The following is an 11,975-nucleotide window of genomic DNA, read 5'->3' on the forward strand; positions in this document are numbered from 1 at the left end:
GAGCATGCGCAACAGCAGTAGCACTAATCACAGAGCATTGAAAAGACAAGATATAACATCTGTCGTGACCAACCAGCTGGCCTTGCTGGAACTACACCGTTTCTAATAAAGCTCAGTTGATAGTCCAGTCGTTGTGGTGTGAACATCTCTTCTTGTCCGTTGTCCTTTGTGACTGTTTTTTTTCCCTTCAACTTACTTGAGGGTTTGCTTTACGTGAAGGTTGGCCTTACATAAGTAAATACAGAGCCATGAAAACTCCAACCAAGCATACATCTGCCAAATGTTCACCTTTTAGTAAATACAGTACCTTGGTGCCCTGTCAGCCCACCTACCAGGTGCTGTTGTTTCGATCCGCCAGGTTAACAGATGCAGAGTTGACATCTGCTCCCTCTTTAAGTAGCTCACGGACACACTCTGGCTTGTCTGTGAGACATGCCAGCTGGAGAGGGGTGTAGCCATCATTGTTGACCTGGTTGATGACAGCAACTGGGGCAGGCCTGGAGCCCAGTGCCTGCACAGTGTCCACTGCATCAGCACTAACGCTGACATGACAGTTAGTTCAGACCTGCTAGCCCACGCCCTTTCCAAACAAGAAAATGAACACATTAGAAAACTAAGTTTTTTTGCGTGAATTGCTACTTAACAGCAAGCTTCAGCTCGGGAGCTGTTTTCTAAATACAGGGAAATAGAGTAATTGTTTTTCTCAGCATCCATTGCACTGAATTGAATGAGGTTTGTTGTATTCTTAAAAGAAGGTTATATTCTAGTGACTGTGGGAAGCAGATATTGTTATTTATGCTATAAATTTTTTTACAAAGGTTGTTGGAATTTGCAAAATTCAAAGAAAAAGAAAAAAGCTCAAGTATGCCAAGTTTTCAACTCTAACTTAGTAACAAATGATGATATCACAATTTTGTAAGCTGCATCTTTTAAGAAATAGAAAGTGGGCAAATTTGTTGTATTAAAAACTGCTCTGAAATGTGCCACTAATTTGTGAGTATGACTTCAGCGAAACCATCATAAACATAGTTGCAATTTCAGTTAAGCGAAAAGCATCACACTTCTGTGCTTCAGATGCTCTAAAAGACACAGTTTACAGAACTGCAATATCTGTTTTTGTTGCTTAGTTACAAGTTTGTAAACTCGGTGCTTCAACTCTTTCTAACCTGCTGATTTACAGCAATTTTTATAACAACAGTGAGGCCTTAAATTATTCTGCTTGCTACAGTCGATAGAATTCGGCTCTTGCTCTTAAATGAAACAAATTTCATTGAAATCAGTCCAGCAGTCATCACATGAGAGCATTTCTGTGTTTTACATGCATTGAAATAGGGAAATCAGAGTTGGTCTGAGCTAAAGCTTCAAAGGACGCTTTAGCTTAAGGCCAAATTCAGAGCTTCATATCAAGGCTTGAAGGACGCATCAGCTCGATTCCAACTCCAATTACTCCATAATACTCTCCGAAATACCACTGTGGTCAAGACACGGGTTAAGACGCATGTCTTGACCAGCACATGAACCATAAATTGAGCAATCGTCCGAGACCTGAGCTGCTTCAGAGTGTGTACACACTTGCCTTGATGAGCTCCTTGGTGGTGACAGCCGCAGCATGGTAGATGGTGTCACCATTGTGGTCGGTCAGATTGAGTGGAGCATCCATGGCCATGAGAGCTTGGACAGAGTTGAGCTTCTGGGCACGCACTGCTACGTGGAGGGGTGTGGCCATGGTGTCCTGGGCAGGCTCTGATATTTGCCTGTACAGGAATGAGGCAGCTGTGAAGTCCAAGTGACAACTTCCAAGTCAGTTCACCATTATATAGCACATGCAGTGAACAGAAAAATACTAAGACAGCACTCCTTTCAAAGAGCCCTGCAGCACAAGTTGTGCCTGGCACTGATGACATCAGCACTGGGTGTGGCACGAAAAATGTGATCTTGTTGACTTTCACTAAAGCACACCATTTGTCCATAATACTCAGAATTTCAATACTTTCAAGCCATTCTTTAGAAGCCCGTAAGCATGCCATCACCTCATTCCTTCTTACGGTTCAAGGAGATACAAGACAGCACATCAATACGCTGAAGGATGCATGTGTCGAAAGAACAGCCGCCATACACAAAGAAGAGGCATTCAAATTTTCATTCTTCCTTTTTTCACACGGCACTTTCTCAGCACAACTGCTTTGTGAACTTTCAGTCCAGATCCACTCAAACTGTCCTTCAATCAAATAGCCAGCATCATTCATTATGGACCTTTATTCAAACATTGGTTATTTAACTCTATAGACACTTGTGGAAACAGGCAACCACAAAACGCATGGCAGGCAAAAAAGAGGCAACGATGAGATACAAACTTCCACTACTTGTAAGTGGTAGGCTCTGCGATTCATCATGAGTCATCAGGCAAGCAAAATGGAAAAGTATAACTTTAAGGAATTGGGGCCACAATTTGTTTGTTTGTAGTTCAATATCTTTCCATCAACAGCTTCCAAACACGTGAACAGATCTGTGCTTTTCTCTTCACGTCTATCTCCACATACCATTAACACCCATAGTCAACTTATTATTCCCACCTTTTTGAAGTGATCTACTGGTCCTGAGAACTTACTTTTCCCTTCTGTTCTTATGGCTTCATCAAGCTCGATGTTTCCAGCACAACAAGAAAAAGAGTCAGCTTTATGTGTCACCTATTACCTATTGCCTTGGCAGATTTTGGACCACAATTTTTCAGTGCACCTTTTGAAGAAAAGAAAAAACTGGGGAGAGGGGCAAAGAAAAAGAAGCGAGGGGTATTAAAATCAAGTCTAAGTCTTGTTTGCTACCCAGCAGCCAAGGACGCTAGTGGCGAGCACATGAAACCAATACATATAAATAAGATATAGTACCGCATATAATAAAAAAAAAATCTGTAATGTTATTGCAAAGATGCTTTATGTTTTCAGCTAATATACCTAGGTCACAGTTTTCAGCCTGGCATTTTTTTTACTCGTAAAGCGAAGTTATTGATTGACCAGTACGAAAATTTAGGCGTGTTGGTTGAATGTTAGAAATGGACCTTGACAGGTTCACAGTGTAAGAGTACTGTCTTTTGTTACATTGCATATCACATTTGAAAGTATTCATTATATTTCATTAGAAAGTATTCACATTATATTGGCTTCTCTCATGAGCACAGACTGCATTGTTCATGTATCAGATCAGTGGAAAACTCTGCAAGTTTTAAAGGTTAATGAGCCATTAAAAGCCAACACAATCATTCTATTTATTTCACAATAAGCTGCCTTTTCAGGCTGCTTCTTGCTGGGCTAGTTAGTTCAGGTCCATAGAAAATATTAATGAGTGCTAAGTGAAGATGAAGACAGCGTTAAAAACACATACACAAGACATAAGCTCAAGACAAAGACAAGACAAACAATAACCTTGTCTGTGTATCTAACTTTGTCTTCATAATTTCATCATCATCAGCCTATTTATGTCCACTGCAGGATAAAGGCCTTTCCTAGAGATCTCTAATTACCCTCGTCTTATGCCAGCTACCCCCATCATTTGCCTGCAAATTTCCTCATTTCACCACATTTCCGCCATCCTTGACTGCACTTCCCTTTTATAGGCACTCAATGTAGAATAATTGACATTTGAGCAGGTTGGTATTGGTTGAGCATCTTGAAGGGGCAGTGTAAGACGATGAAGACAAAAGGCAGGAAACACACAGGACAGAGTTTTAACAACTCTGTGAATTTGTATATACGCATGTCTTCCTTATACTATCATCATTATTCATCAGCCCTTTCCCTCCCCGTCCCTTTTCCCCAGTGTAGAGTAGCAGGCCAGAGCAAGTTATAGCTCAGGCAGACCTCTCTGCCTTTCTGTAAATAAATTTCTCTCTGACAGACCGCCTGTTATCTGCCCTGTGCATTACATGGCCTGATCAACTTCACTTCTTCTTAATTTCAACTAGCACATTGACCACCCCTGTTTTCTCTCTAGTCCCCACCGCTGTCTTCCTGTTCTTTAACATATTCATTTAACGCTCATTAATCTTTTTTGTTGCTGCCTCTTGTGCACAGTGTACTAAAGAGCCTGGAGACAGTGCGTACGCGGCCACCCGAGTGTTCTTGAAGCAGTCTACGAGTCCCAGGTGGGCAGCCAGGTGGGCCAGGTTCCAGGTGGGGTTGGAGCGCACCAGTTGCACCACCTCCTGCACCAGCTCCTTGGTGAGCAGGTCGGGCACACACTCCAGCATCAGGGGCAGCTTGTCCTTAAGCAGCATGAAGCACATCTCGGCCGCCACTTGGTCCTTGGTACGCAGAAGGCTGCAAACCAAGCACCTCTGTTATGACAACAGCCCTCGCTAACACAAAGACTTCACTGCTACACTAAGGGTGGGCTTCGAAACCGTTTGCACTGTCCTGTAAGTTGACTTCCCCACACAAACCTGATGATGCAAGATGCAGGTGAAATTTACTTCACTAAGATGGCATTATGGGCTTGTAGAGTCTAGTGCCCATTTTGAGCAGTTGACTTAGCACAGTGCAGATGAGAATGAATAAAGAAGTGACAGGACATATTTGGGCCTGACACACAACAGTTTATTTCGAAATTTGTGACCGTAGTTGTACCAGGCATCAGTCACTTCTTCGTTTTGCCTCATCCACAGCATGCTTTGTCTGCTGTTCATGCTGATGAAACACGACGCACTGGCAGTGCAGGGTGAGGGTCATTCTTCAACAGCATAAGCACTGCAACAGAGCCATTATTTTGTGAGCACAGGCAGGCTTTGCCTGCTGCAATACCACCATCACCACCTACAGGCAGGCTTAAAGGTTTGTGGGATTGGAGAAAAGGCTGAATATTTATTGAGCCTGAGCATACAGTTTATACATATACATACATATTTATAATTTGCTATGTGTACTAGTGCACGCAACCTATGGTAATGTGTTGTTCCATTTTTAATGGCTGCAAGCTAAAACTGGGTTGATGTTTCACTTTTTCACAGAATCCATATTCCATAAACTTTGACCTGCCTGCACCTCTCGAGCGTCTGAAAATCCCCAACTTAGGCGGTGGACGATACAGTAGCTCTGCAACTGAAACACCACCTGCATGCAATCACTGTGAATTGGGGACGAATGACAACAAGGACACATTGTGCAGGCCGTTGTCATATTTTTTTTTCATTTCCCCGTTCCTTCAATAAGAATATTTTAAAATATTATGGGGTTTACCATCCAAAAGCAACATACACAGTTTAGTGCAACACAGCCAACATTAGCACAACACACAGCCATAAAGATTACACAGTGGAGGGCTCCAGATTAATTTTGACCACATGAAGCTTAGATGAGCATTATTAAGCTTGAATATGTGAAGCTTATTAATTCTTGATTCATGTTGCCAGAGCAATACAAATGGGTCACAAGTAGAAGCTGTAGGCATCACAAACACTGCACTACAACTGAAATTCAGTTTACCAAGCTTATTAAGAATATAAAGCGGAAAAATGGACAGTTGTTTTTTCTTGCACTTTCACTTCCCCTTTAGTAAGAGTATTATTAACATAAAGCTTATTACATTTTTAATGTTAATTTATAATTAACCCTTAAGGGCTCTTTTCTCCACAATGGCTCGTTTTTTTTATGATGTGAAATGCTTCAATAACAGGATTACAACACAAAAGTATGACTGCAAATCTCCTGCAGTGAAACATAAACACTTACAGAAAATGACCCGCTTCCTTCCATCGATCTTTGTGAAAAAGGAACTTGTCTTGAGTGACAGTAGTAAAATTTGCAGCATTCCTTCACAGTTGCCATGAAAACAACTGTAGACCAACAGCAGTACGATAGCATTCATAGCATGCAACCTCTGACTCGCTGCCACTTAGAGTGTCATTGATGTTGTCTTCACTTGAGTAAAATGTAAAGCCAATGCCCTTGTCACGCAAATTGCAGTAACCTGCATATTTTTACCGACAAAGGTCAAGCCAAGGTATATGGAGTGACTTCGGTAGCCCCGAGTGGAGAATGACCAGTCTTTTGAAGCTCTGGAACTTTTGTTCACTGCAGTAATATGGGTTAGGGAAGAGTGCTTCATTCAATCACCTGAAAGCTGCGTGAGGGGAACGTGTGATGTCTTTGTGAAGCACCACATCATACGAAACTGAGTCCTCGGTAACGGGCGTGCTGGGCGGGTACTGGTAGACCACCAGCGAGTCTTCACGGGCAAGGATGTTGCAGAGGGCATACTCGTCTGGTTTCACTTCCAGCACCTGCACGTAAGACAGCAGTGTTTTCTGCACAATAATCTCCAGTGTGCTACAAAGCATCTTGGTACTGGATTACCTTGCTCCATTTCTAGTGACAACATATATAGCAATCAGCATCGTAAAGCAGACAACCAATATGAGTGTGTATCTGCTTCAGCTTCCACAGCCAATCCCCTAAGCACAACATGTACATCATTTTAGTAGAGTAGTTTGCTGGGCCAGTTGGTGCATGGTGAACGTATAACGGTTTCCAGCAAGTACGGACGCAAGCACAAGTAAGCAGAAACAGGTGAAAGTCCAGCGTTGTCCTGTCTGTTTCTAATTACTTGTGCTCGCATCCGTAGTTGCTGGAAACTGTTATACGTTCACCATGTGCATCGTGTTCCAGCATAAATTGAAACGAGAACAGAAAATACCTGATCAGAAGAGCTGTTTCATGTGATTACATGGAAGTGCACTCAACCTGTACTTGGTTTCTAAGCATAGAGTAGCTCCAAGTGTTTGTTCTTGATTATGCATTATTTACGCCACTGTTACAAAGGCACAGGCACCTGGAAACAGGACAACGCACTGCAGTCATTTTCAATTTGCTCATGTTTAAATTTATGCTATTAGTAGAAAGAAGTATATGGTGCTCAAAGCATAGCCACGCATTTACATCCATTTCAGCCAACCTTTTTCTAGTCTAGGTTTCAAGTTCGTGCAGTGCCAATTAAGATGCATGAATCAGGACTGCAAAACAATACTGTTCAAGAGCCTGCAATTAAAGGACAATACAAGGTGGCCTTAAGAAACTGAAATTTACAGCCTTGAAGCACATATTACCATTATTGCTAAATGCAAAGCACTACAAGAGACAGTACAGTTGCTCAGAGGTCACTAATGACCCTGTATTACTATTCGTATTGACCAGAGGAAAGTAGCTTTTCATACTGTCCTTCAAAACATGTGGCTGTCTCAGTATCTGAATAGTACATGCTCTTCGGTTTCTTTCTTGGATGTGTGAATGCTAAACTGTGAACACTTGTCAAATACTTAGGGAGGTTAACATCATACCTATGACATCCGTAGCCCTTACAGGTTCACTGACAGCTACAGCAAAATGAATACTTTAGTTGGCAACGGCAGTTAGTGCCAGACGGTGCCAAGCATGTTGCATTATAGGCCTTGGGCAGCAGACCCCACAAAATGCCCAGTGTCACGAATTCACAGCATACTGAATACATGCTGAGTACACATTGGCCCTCCGAAACTGAATCAAAATTAATTTTTAAAATGTTATTTTACATGCTAAGCTAGTGGCAAGGAAGTTGCAGCACGTGTTTTCGGTGCTATCGAGACGTGTGTGTGTCGTGACAAACAGCCAAAGTGGTCAGTCTAAATGTGCGCAACCACCCCGTTTGAAATTGTAGCTGAGAGGTTCGAGAATGTCTAAATTAATGTACCAGAAGACAGCAATAAAAATCAGATTAACAACGATGGGCATCAAGTGTGAATAAATATCTATTCTGTGAAGGTAAACTCTGCAGGTTTCATTTTGTTTCTTATTGCCAGAATCACAGGTATACAACATTTTATTTTGATTTCTGTTACGACATTGGGTGCGTATTGTTTTCTGCTATGAACCCATAAAAATTAGATGCACTAAGATTTGAGGGCAGATTAGAATCAGCTTAAAAGTGCCAGATGCAGCAGTGGCGTTCCTGGATAGCTTTCTTTATTTCTTTTTTTTTTCTTAATTTGACCTGCCTAATAAACCAATCAATTCTATCGGTCCAATCAAAATCAAATGAATGAAAATGCACTCTATAAGCACCATCACAGCTGTCATATTAACAGGTTCTGTTTGTGAAATACTTCACATTACTTCATTACTTGGCAACGGTTTTGTGCTTTGCTTATTGCAGTTTGTCTGACAATATATGAATATACAAGACTGTTGTGACAACGGTCCTACTGTTTTTGCAGCATGCACAAATTGTGCAATGTTGAAAGCCTCTCTAGCAAAAAAGCTGAGAATACAGATTGGCGAGGCCTGTACCAGGCAGCAACAGCGACGCAGCATTCCAGGAAACGCACAACAATAAATATGCATCATGTGCTTATATTATGTATGTACACATGTGTATGTATTCACTATCTTTGTTGATCACTGTGCCTGGCTTGTGAAAGAATTTTAATTAGAATCAAAGGCAACATCTTGGGCCACAGCATTGCAAAGCAGGTCTGTTTTTATTATGATCACCTTGTCAACTTGCCAGTGACAGGAGGGTCATGGTAGGCATGTGATGCAAACCATCTCAGGCTGAACAACTTTGATCAAGGTGTTCGAATTCGGGCCAGCACTTTGACAGCTAAGACAGACCTACCTACCTTAGAACATTACGGATAAAGCTACAATGAAAGCAGGAAAATACTAAAATTTAGCGACATACACTAAACATTGTTTAATTACCTAACATGTTGATTGTTTATTACACTTTTGTTGACTTTTTTTCTGTAGTGATGATGTGAACAGGCACTTCGCTCTATATAGTTGCAGCAAAAATTATCCGCCCCGCAAACAGAATAGTTTATAAAGTGTATTCATGCAATATTCATGTCACAGCATTTAAAATGTAGACTTTTATTCGTTGGTTTATACTACTGCTGTGGGTGGGTCTGAATAATTGATGGGTCTAAAAAGCATGCTCTGAGAGATCGGTGTGCAAATGTACTTATATTCTTTTGAGTTCAGTTATGCCTTAAGCTAGAGATGCAAACGAACAACTTTTAAATTTTGTGTCAGTGTGACAATCTTAAATAGGCTCTAAATATCTGACATTTTATGATAAAATTGTATAAGTTGGCAGGTGTGCTCATAAGATACTATTCTATGGGCAATAAATGTAGCATAGTTGCTTTTTTTCCTGCTGTGACAAGCGTTATTGGTAGCACATTCTTTGTTCACACACTCCGAACTGAAGTGTTTATCTGAGTCAAATGCTTTGCTAAAGTTGGTGAAAATGCAGTGAGTAATGCTTCTCAGTTTTTTCAGCACTATTCATTTTCATGTGAAGAGAATAGACCAGTCACCCTCTCTAAAGCTGTTATGGCATTGCGTGACAATTGTGCTTTAAAAATTAAAGCTATATCTGACCTTGCAAAAATTTCTCCAGACCTAAGCACAATTTCTGTTTGTCTATTTCCGCGTATTTTATGCCTATTTTCCTGCAGAGTCGGTGTACGCAGTTAGAGCCGTGCACGAACTCCCTTTTGCTGACGTACGTTAGCTCAAACAGCAAATATACCCTTATTTCCTACTCGTAAGCAACAAAAGTAGCTAATTGAACATGACGCATTCGAACCTTGTTAGGCTCTGGCTCCATGCGATTGGACCTCAGGTTGTCCAGAAATCCACGCAGGAAGGCCATGCCTAGTGCCGGATTGATATCTGTAAGGCAGAAATATCCCCGTATTAAAGCATTCGGCCACATTCTGGGCAAAATCAAGCCGCGCTGTGGGATGAAACACGGTGTACGGCACAGGCGAATACAACACTACACCTGCTACATGTGTAAAATCGTGACGCTCGACGAAGATTGAACCGTTTCGCAGCGGTGGCGAGCTCTTGCTGCATGCTTGATCAACGCGCACAGCGACCGGAGTTGCCGAACACGAACACAGCGAGCGACTTCGAGATCATCAGCGATCGCCACACACACAAATGACGTTCTCTATGGGCAAGCAGTGATGAAACAATACGTCCCACAGCGACCAAAACAAACGAGTTTATGCAGACGATGCGCGAAAGGGGCCGAAGTAGCGTTGCGACGTCTCCCGCAGCGGCCACAATAACAAGTGCGCGTTACGTAAGACGACTTGAAGCATCGACACGTACTTGTCACAGGCGCTGCTTCATACAATCACAGAGAGAGGTGCGTGAAAGCACTGTAGAACGAGATTATCACTGGGAATTTACACATACGTTGGCCGTGTTCGAATGTCAACTCGGGTCGCCGCCGGCGGCCCGAGCGTCACTTGGCTGTGACGTCATACTCACGCGTTCACGCGCGATGATACCTCGTTTAAGCAAGGCCCCGCATGAAGGAAAAGCGCAATCAGATTGATTTCGGTTTTGGTTTCGCGACCAACTGCGACCGCTTCGTGCTGGCGTGTTGCTTCGTAAAAAAAGCAGCGAAAGGACAACACACTCCAAGAGAAGAAAGACACTACACTTCGCTGGTGTCAAAATTGGTGTGCGCTGCAACGATGCCAACTTGCCCAGCTTACCATTCTTTAGGTGATGTCCAGAACATGCTGACCATGACAGTTCCCTGCAATCGCTTCTTGAGCTTGCAGTCCTGAAAGCATGGCCTTCGAGATCGGTTTTTGTTACTCCAAGAGAACCCTCGCAGGAGTTTCGCGGTTTGACACCAACGAGATCGCCGTTGGCTATGCAAGCTTTGGCGGCATAACATTTATTAATTAACAAAGCATATCTCTTGTGTCCTGAGGAAACGTGATGAAGCGGAATAATTAAGGCGGGAAGCCAGAAAGGCGCGTCGCCGGATTGCTCCAACGCTGAGCTCGCAAAGAAAAGGCGGATAACCATAAATTTCTGGCGAAACGTTCTAAAGAGTGAGATATAATTAAGTTGCTAAACGAACTATGATGAATTTTCTTATCTCCGCCATTGAAATTAATTTTGACCAAGAAGAGTCTGGTGCTATAGGCCTGTTGGTACATAGTTTGACAAACAACGAAACCCTGCCTTCGAAGACACGTACACAAGAGGAGAGAAAAGACAACCACAGATGCTGGGACTAGCAACAGAGTTTAATGAAACACTTGGGTCGAAAAGAAATGAAAACCAATACGGGCATGCACCATACAAAACCAGGCAGTCATAAAAGCAAAAAAAAAAAACATCAGTGAATGACACATTCTAAAGACGGCGCTTTTCCAAGAAAGGCGCTAATTCTTTGCAAAACAGCGATAAGGAGGGTGCGCTCACGCACTGATTGTGGCCGTCTCTTTGTATTTGGTAAGCTTCTATGACTTCTCTCTCGAATTTCGTGGCTTCCCTACCAGTGATTTGGTTATCTGCGACTTTCCGGACGCCCGATAATTCGGGCGGCTTCGCGGCACCACGACGTATCCCATAGAGCCATGTATAAGAACGTCCAAAATCTCGGACGCAAGAACTCTTCGCCATCTGATTTTCCGGACTTTTTTCCGTGACCGCAGTTCCGAAGTGGCATTAATCAAAGCCACCGCCGCCGCCATTTTCATTACCTTGCCGTTTCGAACCGGCGCCATCGGCGCTCTCGCAGCCACCACCGCGGCAACGCTAGGCCTAGCAGCTCCGACGTTCTCTGTTAAGCCTCTTGCCGTTCGGTGCCGTGTTTTTTATTGAAAGAATTATGCGCAGTCAGCAATGGCAACGACTCCACCTTTGTGGTCCTCGCGATTGTTGTCAAAGCTCGGAAAGCACAACGCGTTGCATAATGCCGGCTTTTAAATTTAGCTTCGCCTCAATACAGCAACGTTACGCTGTGAAGCACACGCGAAAGTATTGCGGTGAACCATAACAAGCCTAGGAAGGGGCAATTGTGACGGTATTATGTGTTCCTTAATTATACACGCATGCGCCCGCCATCTTCTGTCACAGTACGAGCACCGATATGCTCAATAAGTGTGCTGGCAGGCCTTCAGAGCTTTTTCG

General features: G+C 42.8%; 1 protein-coding gene across 4 annotated transcripts in view; it reads right to left on the reverse strand.

Annotated features, from left to right (window-relative positions):
• iPLA2-VIA (calcium-independent phospholipase A2 VIA) overlaps window positions 1–10,318 on the reverse strand; it is a 41,767-nt gene extending 31,449 nt beyond the window's left edge. For 2 of the 4 annotated variants that reach the window (XM_075701081.1, XM_075701078.1), the window contains exons 1-6: window positions 10,149–10,306; window positions 9,616–9,701; window positions 6,105–6,271; window positions 4,098–4,313; window positions 1,577–1,754; window positions 333–511 (exon numbers count right to left, since the gene is read on the reverse strand). In XM_075701081.1, the coding sequence (XP_075557196.1) occupies window positions 333–511; window positions 1,577–1,754; window positions 4,098–4,313; window positions 6,105–6,271; window positions 9,616–9,681 (806 nt within the window). In that variant the 5' untranslated portion in view covers window positions 9,682–9,701; window positions 10,149–10,306. The other 2 variants (XM_075701080.1, XM_075701079.1) reach the window with 2 other exon arrangements.
• Window positions 10,319–11,975: the final 1,657 nt, after the last annotated feature.

This window comes from Dermacentor variabilis, chromosome 8 (assembly GCF_050947875.1).
Source record: "Dermacentor variabilis isolate Ectoservices chromosome 8, ASM5094787v1, whole genome shotgun sequence".
Lineage (NCBI taxonomy): Eukaryota > Metazoa > Arthropoda > Arachnida > Ixodida > Ixodidae > Dermacentor > Dermacentor variabilis.